We start from the raw sequence: 19,766 nt of genomic DNA, 5'->3' as shown, positions 1-19,766 counted from the left end.
TAATTACCCTAGCGTACGCTCGGATTTCTCTAGCGTTTACTCAGGTGGTTTCTCTAGCATATGCTTGGGTCGCTCAAAAACTTATTACATTTTCTACTAGCTCCGAAAAATCTATCCAACATTATCTTTATCAAATTACCTTAATCCCATCAAGAATCAATGAGCAATGAATCAGTAGCTTAAAAACAGTGTCTTTATCAAAGAAAACAAAAATAGTGTCAATTGTTTTCCATAAAACTCGAATGTGATATATCTCTCTTTTTCAAACCAAGAAATAAGCCCAATACCACTAACGATGATTTTGCTGTTGGTTCTTGGTACATGAGTTCCCAGCCGATTTTAGTTTAAATTTTAGCTTGAAACTGTGGCCAGATCCTTTGATTAGCAAGATGCCATCAATCATTCCAAGTTTCTATGAATCATGTCGGTTTCTTGAGGAACACGGTTTTATTATTGGAGTGAGCACCTTAATAAAATTGAGGAGGGCTGTATATACCTCCAATTTTTCAAGATGACAAGTTGGGGAGTTTCTTTCCTTTAAATAGAACGACATCTCTCTATCGGATTTCCACGGTATCCCGATGGCTTACCTAACCCTTTATTTATCGGTACTCCAATAGACTAGCTTGTGCATCTTGTCTTTTGTTTGATACACTTGTCTAGTGGCAAGATCAATGTCTTTTATTGGCTCCTTTGTTACCGGAACAATAAATTCTTCAAATTAAGGCCAAACTAAGACTCTAAAAAGCGTCAAATGAAACGAGTTTCTTAAAAGATGAGAAGCACACAATTTCAATAAACTTATCACACCAACAAAAATACATTAACGATAATCATTCTCAATTTAGAAGATACAGATAAATTAGTAGCATCTAAAAATTGTATATGGTAGAGGTTTCTGAAACAAAATAGATTCACTGCCATATGATATTGTCATAATTAAATAACCAGTCATTATTATCACAAGGCACTCTTTAACAAACACCACTGGTCTTCTTCCTCTCCAACACAAACTTCCTCCAAATTGTGGTGATCTCCCTTTGAGTCTCCAAGTCAGTCTTCTTGGCCACCAAAGTCCCATTCTTCTCAACCTCCTTGTGGTCACCAGAAACCGAAATGTTAGCGGTGAACTTGGAGGGAAGTGCGTCAAGCTCATGCAAAACTTTCTGAATGTCATTCACAAGGCGCTCGGCTAGGGTTCGCGAGAAGTCCTCGCGGATCACGACGCGGAGCACCGTGATGTGCTGCGCGTCTGCCGGCATGGTGTAGGCGGGGACGATCCACCCGTAGCGCCGCAGCATGTCGGAGACCTCAAACTCGTTGTGGCTGTGGTTGTTCTTGAGTGAGAAGGCCACCAATGGCACCCCATCGTCCTTTGAGACAATGTTGAAGCGACCTGTATTCTCCAATCCCTCTTTAAGTACTATCATGTTTTCCCTACAATTTTCCATCACATTCCTATATCCCTGCAGGTATAAATAAACATGCAAAAAAGATGTTAATATTTTCTTTAAGTTCCAAAAGAGTTTAAATTACTTTTGTGGATTTTATAATTTTTTGTTCAATTTATACCCCACCTCATAACCCAAGCGAATCAGTTGGTAGTATTGAGCAATAACTTGGCTAGAACCTGCAATTATCAAAGACATGCACACACATTTGTTAATATTAGACCATCATTCAACGCAATGTCAAATAAATGTGTCAATACCAAATTTTGACATTTAAACTCGAAAAGTGCTTATTTGATGCTAAATTAAGATATGTTATACGCATCAAATATACAATACGTCAAATTTTAGCATATGTTTTATTTCAAAGTTGTACTAATCAATTATAATGAGTGTTTTTCAAAGTATAATTTAAAACTTTGTGATGTTATATTTTTTGAAAATATATATATATATATATATATTTAATAAGTAGAAATAAAAAAAAAAATCTAGAGTACTACGTATGCAGACCTTTAGAGAAGTTGAGGGTGAAAGTGGGCTGATCCGCCCCAAGGTAGTTGATATGGAAGATGAGCTCCTCAGGCAAGTCTTCTTTGCTTCTCCAAATGACCCACCCGATTCCGGCGTAGACGAGGCCGTACTTGTGGCCACTAACGTTGATGCTCTTCACCAGCGGCAGCCGGAAATCCCACTCCAGTTCTGGGTACAAAAATGGTGCAATGAACCCACCACTTGCTGCATCCACATGAATAGGAGTATCCCATCTGCCAAACAAGATTATTAACACCCCAATTCTTTTTTCTTTTTTTTTTAATGAATACCGTGGACAACCGACATTAATAAAAGCGTCCAGTTTCTTTGATATAAGAAATCTTTAATACGATAAAAACATTTAAAACATTGTATTGTACATGTAAATAAGAGAAACTATATAAAATAAATGTATATTTAGTATAGACATACCCAGTTTCTTTGTTCTTCTCAATGAGGAGATCGTTTAGTTGCTTAACATCTTCAAATTCTCCATTGAGAGTGGAACCCAAAATAGCAGCAACACAGATAGTGTTCTCATCAACCAACTCCACTGCTTTCACAGGGTCCATCACATAATATCCTTCCCTTAACTTCACCTCCTTCAACTCTACCTCAAAGTACCTTGCAAATTTCTCCCAGCATACCTTCAATATTCCAATATTATTAATTAGATCTAGAGGTTGTTTGGTTAGGGAATTCATACTCCGATTCGAATCATGATTCATGATTTGTTATAATATTTTCTCTTATAAAAAATACACGTAAATTAAAAATAATTATAATGTCATGATTCTAATTCATGAACCAAACGTCTTTCCTACTGTTGTAAAAGTAACTAGGATTTTAACAGCTCAACAGAGGAAGGAAATGAAACAAAGACACGTGGGCAAGTTTACATGGTTACTAAACACACGTGGGCAAGTCTACATGATTATTATGTGCTGTGGTATATAGGAATAATACTGTAAAGCTAAAATCTGGGATAAAATAGCAGATTTGGATTAGTTGTCAATTCGGTAGTCTTTGTTAGAGAGAGAAAAAGCTGTAGAGGGTGTACTATCTTGATCTGCCATTAATGAAAATAAGCTATGTTGAGGAATTCTTTTGATTTTTGATTTTTCTCTTTGATTTGTTTTGTGTGTGTGTGATGTTGTGATCCAGTTATCTTACTTTGAGAATTGTTCTGGAAATTCCAGATGTTTCACAACAAATTGGTATCAGAGCTTCGTCAGCGATGGGATATGTAAAGTTCGACATTGAGAAATTCTCAAGCAAGAATGACTTCGGGCTATGGCGTTTGAAGATGAGAGCTCTTTTTGTACAACAAGGACTCAAAGAAGCCTTGGGAGGTGAGAAAAATCTTACTCTTTCTGATAAAGAAAAGAAAGAAATTCTTGATAAGGCATATAGTGCCCTAATTCTCTATTTGGGGGATAAAGTCCTGAGGGAGGTATCGAAGGAGAGGAGTGCATCGGCTATTTGGTTGAAACTGGAGAATTTGTACATGACAAAATCTCTGGCAAATAGATTGTACCTGAAACAGAAATTGTACACATTCAAGGTGCCACCGGGGAAATCACTCGAAGATCACATGGATGATTTTAATAAAGTGATTCTTGATCTCGAGAACATTGACATCAAGATCGAAGATGAGGACCAAGCGTTGCTTCTGCTCAGATCCTTGCCAACCGAATTCGATAGTCTCTCAGATACTCTAATCTACGGCAGGGATTCACTCACCCTTGAGGAAGTTCAATCAGCATTATTTTCGAAGGAGTTGAAGAAGAAATCCGAAGGAAAGGAGGAAGGAGTGCAGAGGGCTTGAATGTCAGAGGGAGATCTGAAAGAAGAGATTTCAAGACGAAGAAAGGGCATAGATCGAAGTCAAAGACTAGTAAAAGTGCTTCATATGTCATAAGGAAGGCCATCTGAAGAGAGACTGTCCAGAAAGGAAGAAACCAAATCAAGAAAGACCCAAAGAAAATGGTGATGCTGATATTGCTTCATATGGGTATGAAAGTTCTGAACTACTGTGTATAACCAATATGAAAACCCACAACGAATGGGTTCTCGACTCTGGGTGTTAATTCCATACGTGCCTAGTCAAGGATTGGTTTCTTTCCTACAAAGAATGTTAATGGTGGACAGGTTCTGCTTGGTGATAACAAGGCCTGTAAAGTAGTGGGAATTGGCTCGATTAGATTGAAGCTGGTAGATGGAACACAGAGGATCTTACAAGACGTCAAGCATGTTCCAGAACTCAAGAGAAATTTGATTTCTCTTGGGATGCTTGACGGTCAAAGTCTCTGGTATAAGGCTGAGGCAGGAGTTCTAAAGGTCATGAAGGGTTCTATGGTGATGATGAAAGGAACACTTGAGAATGGCTTGTATTTGCTTCAGGGGAAGGCAGTAACAGGATCAGTTGTAACAGTGTCCAATAGTGAAGTTTCAAAGAGCCAAATTTGGCATATGAGAATGGCACATATCAGTGAGAATGGCTTAAAGGAATTGAGCAAACAAGGTCTTCTGGGAAAGATCAAACTCACCGAGTCGGACTTTTGTGAACATTGCATCTTTGGGAAGGCCAAAAGTTTGAAGTTTTCTCCTGTAGTGCATCATACCAAAGGAATTCCAGATTACATTCATTCATATCTTTGGGGGGCTTCAAGGGTGCCAACTCACACTACTTAACGGTATTTTCTTTCCTTAATAGATGATTATTCAAGGAAAGTTTGGATCTACATTCTGAAGAATAAAAATGACGCTCTTGAAAGATTTAAAGAATAGAGGATTCTAATGGAAACACAAACAAATAGGAAGGTTAAGAAACTAAGAACAGATAATGGACTAGAGTTTTGTGGAGAATTGTTTGATAAGTACTGTAAGGATGTGGGAATTACTAGACACCATACTGTAAGGAAGACACCTCAACAGAATGCGTCATGCGTCAACATAAAGGATGAATCTGACTATTATGGAGAGGGTTAGGTGCATGTTGTCGAGTGCAAATCTCTCCAAGAATTTCTGGGCAGAAGCAGTAGTTACAGCTGTGTATTTGATCAATAGAAGTCCTTCTAGAGTAATTGATCTTAAAACAACCGAGAAAAAGTGGTCAGGACATCTTCCAAACTTGGAAAATCTGAGAATTTTTGGCTGTGTAGCCTATGCTCACATTAACCAAGGAAAGCTGGAACCCAAAGCATTGAAATGTTTGTTCCTGGGATATCAAGAGGGTGTAAAAGGATACAGATTATGGTGCATGGAAAAGGGGCATTCTAGAGTCTTTAATGGTAGAGATGTAGTTTTCAGAGAGACAGAGATGTACTACACAAAGGATCAAAACACTAGAGTGATGGGCCAGCTCGAACCAGGTGAAAGAGTTCAGCTGGAGGTGGAGCCAACTGAGACTAACAGGGAACCAAAGATTGAGTCTGAAGAACAGGAGGTGGAGCACCATGAGACATCATAGGATTATCTGTTAGCAAGGGACAAGCAGAGAAGACATGTCAAACCACCAGAAAGATTTGGATATGCAGAGATGATTTCTTTTGCTCTTACTGCAACAGTGGACATAGAAGATGCTGAACCTAGGACCTATAAGGAGGCTGTGATAAGTAAGGAAGCAAGCAGCTGGATTGAGGCCATGGAAGAGGAGTTGAAGTCTTTGTATAAGAACAAAACTTAGGAGTTGGTGGAGAAACCCAAAGGGCAACAATTGGTGGGTTGTAAATGGGTTTATAAGTTGAAGGAGGGAATTCTAGGAGTTGAGAAGCCGAGGTACAAGGCTTGTAGCTAAAGGGTTCACACAAAGGGAAGGAGTAGATTATCATGAAGTCTATTCTCCTGTAGTGAAGCTTAGCTCAATAAAGATGTTGCTGTCTCTAGTTGCTCATGAAGACCTAGAACTTGAGCAATTACATGTGAAAACAGCTTTCCTTCATGGAGAATTGGAAGAAAACATTTACATGACACAGCCAGAAGGGTTCGTGATTAAAGGAAGAGAATACATGGTTTGTGATAGATTCTACACAATTCTTGCTCTACGAACGATCTAAAGAATGAAAGAAGAAATCTTTATTAATCCGCAAAGAGAGAATACAAACTACTGAAAGATTTTCCTTCTCCAGAACAGCCACAGCCGAGTCTTCCTTTCCACTCCAGTAATTTCCTATCTCAATCCTCTAACTCTCACCTATTTATACCTCTCTTTATTACACACCACAATGTACAATCAGCAACTAATACAGTAATAACACTAACAAGTCCACGTCCACCCCTATCAACTACTCCGCCCCCCAAAAAAGTCACCTTGTCCTCAAGGTGAAATTCAGGAAATTGGTGTTGAATAACATCAAACAGTTCTCACGAAGCCTCGAAGTCCGGCAAGTGACGCCATTGCAGCAAAACTTCCAACTGCCCCGATACCGGCGAAAATCGCGTAGCCAACAGCTTCTCCGGCTCAACGCGCAGCTCCATGTCAGCGGTCAAGCTCCGCGGAACTTCCTGAGCTGGTAAAGACAGGCCAATGGCCTTCTTAAGTTGCGACACATGGAAAACCGGGTGGATTTTCGCAGCCGCGGGAAGTTGCAACCGATATGCCACGGATCCCACACGCATGAGAACCTTGTAGGGGCCATAAAACCTCGGAGAAAGTTTCTCGTTGGGAAACTTGGCTAAGGAACGATGGCGATATGGCCTCAGTTTCAGAAATACCAAATCCCCTACCTCGAAGGACACGTCTCTTCGTTTTTGATCTGCCTGCGCCTTCATTATGTGCTGGGCCTGTAACAAATGCGCGTGAAGCTCGTCCAAAATGTCATCCCGGGATTGCATTTGTTGTTCCAATAAGGAGTTAGCTGTAGAACCTAACTCAAAACGAACTAACTTGGGAGGATCGCGACCATACAACGCCCGGAAAGGAGTCATTCCCGCGGAGACGTGAAAGCTCGTATTATACCAATATTCAGCCCAAGCAAGGTGCGAAAACCAGTGAGTCGGTTTTCCGGACACAAAGCAACGCAGATAAGCTTCCAAACACCTATTAACCACTTCCGTTTGACCATCCGATTGAGGATGGTACGCTGTACTGTGATGCAAGGCGGTCCCCTGCAAACGAAAAAGCTCTTTCCAAAAATGACTGAGAAAAACCTTGTCGCGATCGAAAACAATGGTTTGAGGGAACCCATGGAGCCTGACGATTTCCTGAACAAACAATGCAGCCACCGACTTTGCCGAAAACGGATGACATAGGGCCAAAAAATGGGCATACTTACTAAGCCGATCCACAACCACCAAAATGGAATCATGGCCAACGGACTTTGGAAGTCCCTCCACAAAATCCATAGAGATATCATTCCACACCAAGCTTGGAAGCGGTAGCGGCTGCAACAACCCTCCTGGAGATAAAGTCGAGGTTTTATTTTGCTGACAAACTGGACAAGCGGCCACCAAGGAGAGCACATCCCGCTTCATGCCATACCAGAAAAATTCAGAAGACAGCCTTTTAAAGGTTTTTAACACCCCCGAGTGGCCCCCAATCTTGCTACCATGAAACTCAGCCAATAAGGTTGGTATAAGAGAGGAATGCCTGGGTAGGACCACCCGCCCCTTATACAACAACATGCCGTTACACAACGAAAACCCCTTCGCCGTGGGGGAGTTAGCCATAAGAGTAGTTCGAATAGCGGCCAGCCGAGGATCCTTCTGAATTTGGAGACAAATTTCAGCCCCGTCATAGACGGCCGAAGTGGTGAGATGAGCCAGTTCCAACCCCGGTGGCAGCCTAGAAAGCGCATCAGCCACCCGGTTTTCAGATCCCGGCTTGTATTGGATCTCAAAATCGTATCCTAACAACTTACAAAACCACTTTTGATGGTCCTCGCTGACTAACCTCTGCTCCAACAAAAACTTTAGACTCCTTTGATCCGTTCTGACAATGAAATGGCATCCCAATAAGTAATGACGCCATTTTTGAATGGCAAGGACCACGGCCATGAGCTCACGCTCATAAACTGACTTAGTTCGAGCACGAGGCGACAACACTTGACTAAAGTAAGCAATGGGCCGCTGATGTTGCATCAGGACTGCGCCAATACCAAAACCGGACGCGTCCGATTCTACTACAAAGGGCTGGCCAAAATCAGGCAACGCCAAAACCGGGACTGTGGTCATGGCTCGCTTCAATTTCTGAAAAGCGTCATCCGCCTCGCTATTCCAATGAAAATTGTCTTTCTTTAGCTGTTGTGTAAGTGGCCAAGCAAGGTGTCCATACCCCGACACAAACCGCCGATAATAGCCCGTTAATCCCAAAAAACCCCGCAATTCTTTGAGCGAACGAGGCGTAGGCCAATCTACCATCGCTCAAATCTTACTTAAATCCGCTGCCACCCCACTTCCTGAGACAATGTGACCCAAATACTCCAACTTGCCACTAGCAAAAATGCATTTTTTTTGGTTCACATATAAGTGGTTGTCCTCCAAAGCCGACAAGACCACATCCAAATGATTGATATGTTGTTCAAGAGTTCTACTATAAACCAATATGTCATCAAAGAATACCAAAACGAATTTCCTCAAAAACGGTTTCAATACCTCATTCATAAGGGATTGGAAAGTAGCTGGGGCATTGGTTAACCCAAAAGGCATAACCAAAAACTCGTAATGTCCCTCATGCGTCCGAAAGGCTGTTTTCGGAATATCCTCTTTGCACATCTGAATTTGATGATAACCGGATTTTAAATCCAGTTTGGTAAATATAGTAGCTCCACTCAACTCATCCAATAGCTCCTCGATAACCGGAATGGGAAATTTATCGGGAACTGTAGCCTTGTTGAGTGTCCGATAATCCACACAAAACCTCCAACTCCCATCTTTTTTCTTTACTAAAAGAACGGGGCTGGAAAATGGGCTGTTACTCGGTTGTATAATACCTGCCGAAAGCATCTCTCTCACCAATTTCTCAATCTCATTCTTCTGAAAATGAGGATACTTATAAGGCCTAACACTAATAGGGCCGGTACCCTCCTGTAGAATGAAGCGATGATCCCGCATATGTTTGGGAGGAAGGCCCTCCGGCATGTGTAAAACCTTCGAGTGTCGCTGCAAAACCCCGCTAACCGCCCCCTGAAATTGCTGATCCAGAACTACCTCTTCCCCTAAATCCGGCCCAGTATTGGCATCCACGGCACTTAGTTCTAAGTAGATGCCATGGCCCTCATGCTTGATGGTTCTATACATGGCCTTAAGCGAGATCATTGCGGTCGAAAGACTCAAATCACCCTTCAATGTAACTGTCTCCCCTCTTACCCTGAATTTCATAATCTGCGATTTCCAATTTACATGCACTCCACCTAATGTTTCCAGCCATTGCATGCCCAATATAACATCCACCCCCTTAATTCAAGCGGTAAAAAGTTTTCTACTATGGTCAAGTGTGCTAATGTCAATGCCACCTCCTTACATATTCCTTTCCCTTTTACCGATTCCCCCGTCCCCAATTGTACCCCAAAACCTGCAGTAGGTGCAATAGGAATCATAACTTTTTCCACAAAACTCAATGAAATGAAATTATGAGTTGCACCGGAATCAATTAATACTATTACCTCTTGTTTAGCAATTATTCCTCGGAGCTTCATTGTCTTTGGTGTCGAAAGACCGAACACTGAGTTCAAGGACAACTCAATAAGCTCCGGCTGCCCCTCCTCCCAATCCGAGCCCGGTGAATTGGTATCATCCTCTTCACCATCGATGGCGTCCTCATCACTAACCAACATTATCCGAAGCTCCTTCTTCTTACAACGATGGCCAAAAACAAACTTCTCATCGCACCTAAAGCACAGTCCTTTATCCCTTTTTTCCTGCAACTCTGAATCGGAAAGCTTACGGAAAGGAAAATCCCTTCTTTGTGTTGTCGATTTCTCCAACACTGTGGGGACCCGCTGTGGCCTCTCCACCGCCAGCAACGTCCGGACCACGGTTGTAGCAGTCTCAGTCCTCGGAATACTTTGAAATTGTGATCGGGAAAACCTCGCTTCAGCCCCTTCCCTCCGCAGCAAATCATTCCTTTCCTCAATTCTCTGGGAAATCTCCATGATTTCCCCTAATCCAACCGGTTTCAAGAGCCTCACCTCAGCCCGAATTGACGCCTTGAGTCCATTAACAAAAATTCCCTCCAATACTTCCTCTGGCACATCCCTTAGTGGAGCCGCTGATATCTCAAACTGCCTACGGTAATCAGCAACCGTTCCCCCTTGCCTTATTGCCAGAAACCGCTCGCAAAGGTTGCCCTCCTGCGAGGAGCGGAATCTTTGCAGTAGAGCTACCCTAAAATCTGACCAATTATGGAAGGGCCGACGGCCATTCTGCCATTGGAACCACGACAGAGCATCCCCCTCCAAAGAAATTCCCGCTGTGATGAGCTTCTCCCTGTCCGAGCATCGATTTATGGAAAAAAATTGTTCCATACAGAACAACCACCCATCCGCATCCTCTCCCCCAAAAATCGGGCACTCTACCTGCCTCCTACGAAGGCCTGCCCAGTCTTCATTAACCGGCAGCTCTTCTAGCACTCCTCTGCCCTCCCAATTTTCTCTGCCTCTATCTCCTACGTTTCCGTAACGTCCCCTTTCTGCCCCTCGATGAACAGGAAATCCTGTCCCAAAACGCCGGTCATCAAACTCCAGAGACTCACCCTCCATGTACGAGCCTCACCCCTCAACTCGATGTACGTTCACATTTTTTCCCTGAAATCCCCACGGAGGCCCTCTCGCTACCCCTCGTCCCTCCTCTCTTACCTCGCGACCTGGATTACGTGGATTCCTCCCCTCGATCGCGCGATCGGAGGTTTGTTCTCGCCAACCAAGATCCACCGCCGGAAACATCACCGGCTGAGTAACCCTAGGGTTGAGCGATCTTTCCTCACCCAAACATATTTCTCCTCTTTCACCGGCTCGATTTGCCTCTCGAGTCTCACTGGCATGAAATCCCGCGCGATCTCCATCGCGAATCGCTTCACGATCTTCGGCGACGCGATCGGGTCCGCGATCGCCAGCGCGATTCAACTCGCGACCTTCTCCGGCGCAGTTTAATCCGTGTATGACTTCGGCGGTTGTCGCGACCGTCTTCTCCGGCACCGACGTGGCAGACGAAAGAAGTTTCATCTGTTCCTCTATTAATCGGTGAATCTCGGACATATCAGTCCTATTCTGGGACAATTCCACCCTAATTTCTTTGAGACCCTTCTCCATTTCGCCCATTCCCTTCTCCATGGAAACCCTAACTTCCTTTATCTCTTTCTCCACCAATTCTAACCTCTCCTCTATTTTCCTAGCTGCCATTTCTTGCCAGAATCGACGCTCTGATACCAAAATTGATAGATTCTACACAATTCTTGCTCTACGAACGATCTAAAGAATGAAAGAAGAAATCTTTATTAATCCACAAAGAGAGAATACAAACTACTGAAGGATTTTCCTTCTCCAGAACAGCCACAGCCGAGTCTTCCTTTCCACTCCAGTAATTTCCTATCTCAATCCTCTAACTCTCACCTATTTATACCTCTCTTTATTACACACCACAATGTACAATCAGCAACTAATACAGTAATAACACTAACAAGTCCACGTCATCCCTTATTACTTCTCCTAACATAAACCTGCCTCAATAACGGCTTGCCGCCCCTCTTAGTTTGCTTGTTAAAGAAATCCCTTTATGGTTTGAAGCAATCACCACGACAGTGGTATAAAAGATTTGACTCATTCATGCTCAAAAGTGGTTTTCAGAAGTGCACATGACAACTGTGTTTACAACAAAGTGATTTCAAAAGGTAGAGTCATTTACTTGTTATTCTACGTGGATGATATGTTAGTAGCTTGTAAAGACATTGAAGAAATCAAGCTGGTCAAGGAACAACTTAAAGGTGAGTTTGAAATGAAGGAGATGGGGCCTGCAAGTAAGATTTTAGGCATGCAGATGATCAGAGACAGGTCAGAGGGAACACTTTTTGTGTCTCAACGTAGTTACATTGAGAAAGTGTTAAAAAGATTCAATATGGATCAGTCTAAGCCTGTTTTGACACCATTGGGGCAACATTTCAAACTTTCACTAAGAGATGCACCAACTTCTGAAGAGGAAAGATATATGCTGAGAATACCTTATATCAATGCTGTGGGGAGCTTAGGGGGCGTTTAGTAGAGGGATTCGAATCATGATTCGTGATTCGTTACAGTATTTTCTCACAAAAAATACACGTAAATCGAAAATGGTTCGAATCACATTATTTGAATCCTCCAACCAAACGAACCTTTAATGTATGCCATAATCTGTACACATCCAGATCTGGCCTATTCAGTAAGCGTTGTCAGTATGTATATGGGGAAACCATGGAGGTCACACTGGGAAGCAGTCAAATGGATCTTCAGATATCTTAAAGGATCAGCTGGGAAATGTTTGTTGTATCAGAGGCAGGACAAAGACATCAGTTTGGTGACAAGTTTTTTTGATTCAGACTATGCTGGTTATTTAGATACCAGGAGGTCTCAAACTGGATATATCTTTGAGTTTTGTGGTAATACCATGAGCTGGAAAGCTAATCTTCAGCTCTTAGAAAATGTCACATCTCAACTCAAATTAAAAACTCGAATTTACAAAGTGAACGAGGTCTTAGAGTTACTTCGGGTAGCAGATTATAAGAAGAAAACAGGTTAAAATCAAGCCAAGGTGGAGAATTGTTGTAAAAGTGGCTAGGATTTTAACAGCTCAACAGAGGAAGGAAATGAAACAAAGACACGTGGGCAAGTTTACATGGTTACCAAACACACGTGGGCAAGTCTACGTGATTACTATGTGCTGTAGTATATAGGAATAATACTGTAGAGCTAAAATCTGGGATAAAATAGCAGATTTGGATTAGTTGTCAATTCGGTAGTTTTTGTTAGAGAGAGAAGATAGAGAGAGAAACTCTAGAGGAGAGAGAAAAAACTCTAGAGGGTGTACTATTTTGATCTGCCATTAATGAAAATAAGCTCTGTTTTGATTTTTCATTTTTCTCTTTGATTTATTCCGTGTGTGTGATGTTGTGATCCAGTTATCTTACTGTGAGAATTGTTCTGAAAATTCCAGAGGTTTCACGACATCTACTAATAAATTCATTTACAAAAAAAAAAAAAAAAAGTATGCACTAAGCTAATTATTAGTAGAAAAAAGTCCCTTTTTTTGTTGTGCCTCTCGTTGTGAGAATAGCTTTTGCATTTCTGTTAAGAGACGCAAAAGTAGTGTTTTTTAATAGATACAAGAATGTTAAATGTGAAAAGAGAAATGAAATAACTGAAGCAGGAAATACTTAAAATTCATCAATAAATTTCTTCTATTTAATCAGAGAACAAATTCTAAGACTAATTAAAGTGTTGATGAAACAAGTTGAAGTTTCAATTAAAAATAAAACTCCTAATTATAGTATAGCTCTCACATGCAAGGGCAGCACAGTTCTTACTCTTACTCTTTTATATTGTTGTTGTTATTATTTTATTACCGTAGATTGTAAGCTAATTTATCATATAGTACAAGTTAAAGCGATGAAACAAATTATGGCTAATCAAGTGACACGTGGGTATGAAAATGAAGGCACGTGCACACAGAGCAATGCTATTAGTCCAAACGAGGACAAATATCCACCAGACTCAACAAGTGGTCCCGATTATGGGGCCCACGTGAGCCCCCCACTCAGTGTACATATCAGCATTTTTTATGTAAGTGTTGTTGGACGTAGGGCCCAATTATGAGAAGAAGATACACTCTATTTGCTTTGGGAGTAAAGATTCATGTTATGATTTGAATTATAATTTGTAATTTATTATAGTATTTTTTTTTATAAAAAAATATAAATTAAAAATAATTTTAAATCATGATTTTAAATTTATAAACTAAACGTGATCATATACCTGGACATTGGCTCCGGTGACAATGTTGGGTTTGTCATATGGCTTGCCTTCAGCCTTGCGTTTGTTCTGCCAATTCCTCTTGAAAGCCAAGCCAGCCAACATTATGGCCTCCGATGACCCCACCGTCCCGACGCCCACGGCCGCCTCCGACTCCCCAAGAGGCGCATTGAACAAATGTGCTATTATATTCACGCACCGATTCTGTTATCACCAGTGCCAGAGTTAGGAAATTTTTTTGGGCATGGACACAATATAAAAAATATAAGAGAAAGACATAGAATACCTACAATTTTACAAAAAAAAAAAAAAAAAAAAAATGAAAATCTTAACAATATATAAAAGCGCCAATCAGCCCTCTTGAAACGTTTCGTTCCTCTTTTTTTTTTTTTTTTTTTTGTATGAAACTGGTTTTTTTTTTTAGTTTTACTATACTTGTCGTTCATGTAAGAGATTGCTTTTTTACTATTATCCTGTACTTAATTATACTTTTGTTTTCTATGTGGGCCTTGTCAATGTGACAAAAAGACAATAAGAATGGTGCCAAAACTATCTACATGCATAAGACATGAAATGATGGAGTAGATATTCGTCAGGTACGTTAAAATTATTTCCACGGAATTTGTATTTAACTTCTACCAAATCTAACTTCTCTATTTGATTCCTCTTATCTATTAGCTTAACTTCTTTATATTAATTTGTGTTTGTCTCTATTTTATATATGCTTGAAATTCGAATAATTTCCAAATGAAAACTTCGTGTTAGTGTTGAAGGAAATGACTAGTCATGTTACACGTCGCTAGCTAGTATTTAATATCACCATAATGTTTAACATTCATTTCCTATATTAAAAAAAAAGTCTTTATATGATGGAGTCTCCTATTAGTAATGTATATTTTTTACTGTTAAATCTGATCAAAATCATATCAAAATAAAAAAAATATATGTAAAATATATAATTTTTTATATAAATTTAAAAACTAAGATATGCTAATTGTTCATTTTTTCCAGTATTGTCGTAAAAATCTATAAAAAAAAAAATTAATGATCACCAGTGATTTTATAGATTACAATAGGATGTAGTACTTTAATATCATCACATGTTTAGGTCCCGTTTATTTCGTTGATTCGAGTTTAGAATTCGAGTTTTACTACAGTAAAAAGCTCTCACAAACAGTCATATCTAATTTTTTTTACTACAGTAAAAAATTCTCACATAAAATTACATCTCAACTCAAATTAAAAACTTGAATCAGCGAACTAAACGGACCTGTAGTGTTTTATATGCAGTGCAAGTGGTCTGAATTATCTCTTTCAGCGCGCGCGCATGTAATAGGTGAATGTGATTCGAATATGCTGTCTATCACTTGCTGATATTAGCGGCCAGTGGTCCTTTAATTTGTTTTGTCCTATTGAAAAAATTTGAAAAAAAAAAAAATTTTACTTTTTAAAATACATGTCTTTTGAATTTTTATTTTATATTTGATTAATATTTTTTAGTTAAAAATTATGACATCGTTGATTTCACCGATTTGAATTTAAAATTTGAGTTTTACTATAGTAAAAAGCTCTAAAAAAATCACATCTAACTTTTTTATTACAGTAAAAAGTTCTCACATAAAGTCACATCTCAACTCGAATTAAAAACTCGAATCAGCGAACTAAACGGGCCCAATATTTATTCAAAAGTATTAATCACGAATAAAATTGACTAATTTTTTTTTTTTTAAAAATAATTTCATTCGTTTCGTATAAAAAAAATCTGGACAGCAAACCAATGAACGTGCTGCCTTTCAGAAGGCCCCGCATTTACCGTTAAACCGACATAATCGATATCATTCAATTTATTCTTGTGTTCTTCCAGTTTTTACTTTATTCTTTCTTTTTTTGGTAAATCTAATCTAATGTTAATTCAAATATAAATTAGCAAAAACAGCATTAAATGTCAATCACATTCATGAACCATCAAAAAAAAAGAAAAAAATCAAGATTCAAGATATGTACCGAATAAACCTGCATATATCCGTATGATCCCTCCCCCACTTCGCCACTTCCTACCCATCCCCTTCGATTTACTCAACAATCATACTATTAAATTAATAGCATCAGGACAGAGTAAGAATAATACTAATATTAAGTATATACTTTTTTATTTTCTCTCTGAATTATGTACTATTTTTTATTTATTTTCTTGGCTGAAAATACTAATTTAATTTTTTCTAGATATTGACCTCAAGCCATGTGGCGAGTCATATTTTGATCAATAAATTTTAGTTAATATCATAATAATTGAACATTACAATTGACAACCAAATATTGTCCTAACTATAAACACACACACATATATACGTGTATATATTCATACGTATAAATACGAATTTATTATATATATGTTTTGGGGAAAGAAGGAACTAATCACTAGAGCTGTAAGAAATCACTCCGAACCTGACGAATCCGGCCGAGCTAAGCCGACTCTATTCAAAAATCACAGGTTTCTAATTTTTTATTTAATTTTCGGTTTTAATTATGCCTAACCCGCACTGCGCGGGTAGGGGTGCGAGGTGGAGTTACATGAACCCGAGGTAACCCTACCCAGCCGAACATGTTCAAAGTAGGTAAAATAATGTCCAAAACTTTAAATTCTTACTTCATAAGTTTATGGACTTTATGATTTTAAACTGTTAACTTATTTATATTTTGGATTCACGGTTTGTGTAAAAAATACTTGTATGCCATAGTTGTTGAATTAGGACATTCTTTATTTATATTGGAAGTGTTTGATTTCAAAGTGAGTGTTTTAATTGTTCACCTTGCATTTAGACTCCCTCTTGAAGGAAAGACATATTATGTTTGATAATGATTTCTTCTGTAACAAGCACAAATTAATTGACTAAAAATTGATTAAAATTGATGAAGTCATAGATTAAAATTAGTTTTCACCAACTCGAGTAACCCGACCCTACCCGAGGTCACCCGAAAGGTTACGGGTTTGTAGACTTAAGAGAGTGTCGCGGCCTAAAATTATCTCAACCTCACGGCCTAAAATTTTCTCAACCCGCACTGATCATATAAGCTCAATTTTTCAGCTCAATCCTACCCTACCGGCCGATTTATACCCTTACTAATCACGGCATCCATCTAGGCAGCTAGCTAGACAATGACAGCCATTCATTACTTTTCCGTTGTTTCTGGTAATAATTTATACAACTTTCACATCTGGGCCCATGGAAAACCAAGTCCATCCCTGAGTGATTGGCGAAAAAGAAATAGTCCATCCATAGAATTTTTGAGGGGTGGAAAAAAAAACAACAAAGGTTATTTGACCAACATCAGTCAAGAGTCTAGAATTCTTCTAGAGTTTTACACCAGAAGATTAATTTATTTCAATGTTTTGTGTTAAGTTTATATATTATGACAAGAACTCCATCGTATAAATCACAGAACATTCAGCATGGATCCAATAATCATTTTGCGTGAAGTTTTTTTTTTTTTTTTTTTTTTTTTTCTACTACATTTTGCGTGTATTATTAATAAATTAAAGATAATTTTAGGATGGTCACCCTAGAAAAGAAGTGACTTAAATTTTTTTTTTTTTCTAGTTAATGACTTATTATTATTTTAGGTTAGGTAATTTGACTACCGAGTTTCTTTTGTTCAGTCAATTAACAAATTGAATTGTGATCGCTGCCTGCAGCCACTTCCACTGACTCCATAATTTCCGAGTGATACATGTCTATATATGTGTACATGTGCCAATAATAATTATATTGGGGCTAAGTCATTAAAAACTATATCTACATATTAAAAGACTGAAAGTGCCATTTGTTGGATGAAAAAATATCGTCCAACTACTATTCATTAATATGGCCCACTTGATCATCAAATAGGCATAAATTGAATCAAATGGATACCGGTCGTAATTGGTTATTATATTTATTTGTCAAATATCTTGTATATATATCCAACCAAAGTCTAGAAGACTAGAAAAAAATGATAGTTAAAGTTGATTGGCAAAAAAATAAAAAAAATGATAGTTTAAGTTGTATTATTTGAAAGGAAATAACGAAATTAAGAAATTATAAAACGAGGAATTTTTAACCTAATTTTATATTCATAACTAGTAGTTGGACAGGTAAATCTAGAAGAAAATTTAGATTTTTTTTTTTTGAAAGGTAGAAAATTTAGATTTGTGATTGTCATCATAAAAAAATATATGACAACTCAAAAATATCCTAACAAACTTATTGTGAAAAGAAAATTATTAAAGCAAATAAAAGCAGAAATTTTCTTTTGGGGCAAAATTCTTGCACTAATTCCTCCTAGGAAAAATAATACAGAAATTAACACTTGTGCTTTTATTTTTCCCTGAGTGGCTGCATGACATGCCAAAGTCTTGCAGATTCATTTAACACGGTTAATTTAAATTTTTTTTTTAAGTGTTTAAGAAAACTATAAGAAAAAAAAAAAACTTATTACACTAAAGAGGAATTATATTAATTAAATTCGTCATTGTCATTCAATAAAATTCAACAATTAAATTATACATGACTGATCAAAAAAACAATTAAATTAATTATTATGAAGGAACTCGTCAACGCTTTTTAGCCCCCACCAAGAAAAAGGAGAAGGAAAAAACATAAAAAACAAAATCCAGAACGCGTCAAGCGGGGCATCTAATTATTTATTTAATATTTACTGGACAACCTATTAAAACTTCAACCAATGGAAGTTGTTACACCCCTAGACTACGGCTGATTATGAATAACAAAATAAAAAATATTGTACCACTTTTATATTCGGACAAAGACGTAATTTAATTATTATTTTTTTGGAATGCCCTAAGTTTAATCAAGTTAGTAAATAAATATTACTATTAACAAAGACATTCTTGTGATAATAAAGTTTTTTATTAAAAATGTGGAAGAGTGGTACGGATCACCTGGAGCTCAGTGGTAACAGGGTACTCGTCCATGTCTACGTAGTTCTTGTTGATGGAGGCCATGATGAGTTTGTCACACTCCGGCTCCATCCACGTCGTCACAAACGACGCCAGGTTTAGCCTCGGATTCCCGTCCAGCATCAGCTCGTCGTTTATGATCTGGAACGCTGCCTCCTTTGGGATCGAGTTCTCCGGCATTTTAAACCTAATTTTGACCAATTATATAATTGATTTCAAGATCAATATCACTAAATCAAATAAATTAAAAGTGAATCTTACACATATCATCACCAACAGAATAATAAGAATGGAAGGAAGTTATGTAATCGATATCGTTTCATTTTCTTCCAATAGATGCATTTGCTTAATAATTATTAAATAAATAAATTACAAAGTGCAATTTTAATACTGAAGTAATTAGTATGCAATTTAATCAAATATGCTTGATTTCTTTTGTTTTTCTTATTACAAAATTAATTCGCTTGTGTATAAAAAGGAAGAGAGATTGTGAATATGTGAGAGTGAAACACACACACATATATATATATATATATATGTATGTATATATATTTAAGAAGTGATCATCACCTGGGAAGGGAGGTTCGGACGTAGCGAGAGGCGAAAGTAGAGTGGACTGAGACATCGCTTTGCGAAGCTGTCTTTGAGAGCACCATTTTTGGCGATGATCAAGATCAGTACTTTGAGGGGAGGGAGGGAGGGAGAGAGAGAGAGAGAGAGAGAGAGAGGGAGAGAGAGAGAGAGAGAGAGAGAGAGATTTAGAATAGTATTACTTCCATTGGGTGTTGCTTGTGAATGGGATAAAGCGGATCTGTGGTGCTATATTTATACACGATATTACAGGCTTACAGTATATATATATTCACACGATGACAGTGGACTTCTCTT

At 38.5% G+C, this 19,766-nt stretch overlaps 1 protein-coding gene across 1 annotated transcript; it reads right to left on the bottom strand.

The window, feature by feature from the left end:
* Positions 1 to 804: 804 nt before the first annotated feature.
* On the bottom strand, positions 805 to 19,688 carry LOC21391189 (glutamate decarboxylase 1). Its single transcript, XM_010102761.2, has 7 exons — positions 19,449 to 19,688; positions 18,861 to 19,065; positions 13,925 to 14,125; positions 2,418 to 2,632; positions 1,965 to 2,218; positions 1,578 to 1,630; positions 805 to 1,466 (listed from the first exon to the last, which is right to left on the bottom strand). Exons 1-7 carry the CDS (start codon positions 19,532 to 19,534, stop codon positions 975 to 977), a joined length of 1,506 nt encoding a protein of 501 aa, XP_010101063.2. The 5' UTR covers positions 19,535 to 19,688; the 3' UTR covers positions 805 to 974.
* Between the last annotated feature and the right edge of the window lie 78 nt (positions 19,689 to 19,766).

The sequence above is a fragment of the Morus notabilis genome, unplaced genomic scaffold (assembly GCF_000414095.1).
Source record: "Morus notabilis unplaced genomic scaffold, ASM41409v2 Scaffold1861, whole genome shotgun sequence".
Taxonomy (NCBI): domain Eukaryota; kingdom Viridiplantae; phylum Streptophyta; class Magnoliopsida; order Rosales; family Moraceae; genus Morus; species Morus notabilis.
The sequence above is the reverse complement of the archived record's forward strand: the minus strand, read 5'-3'. Positions and strand labels throughout refer to the sequence as shown.

Bases quoted from the DNA above. Each gene is read 5' to 3' on its own strand.
- LOC21391189 (XM_010102761.2), bottom strand. From the start codon at position 19,534: ATGGTGCTCTCAAAGACAGCTTCGCAAAGCGATGTCTCAGTCCACTCT. The intron at 2,633-13,924 runs GTATATGATCAC...GGAATATTGAAG, and splicing joins TCACCGGAGCCAATGTCCAG to GTATGCTGGGAGAAATTTGC. The intron at 1,631-1,964 runs GTCTGCATACGT...TGATAATTGCAG, and splicing joins CACCCTCAACTTCTCTAAAG to GTTCTAGCCAAGTTATTGCT.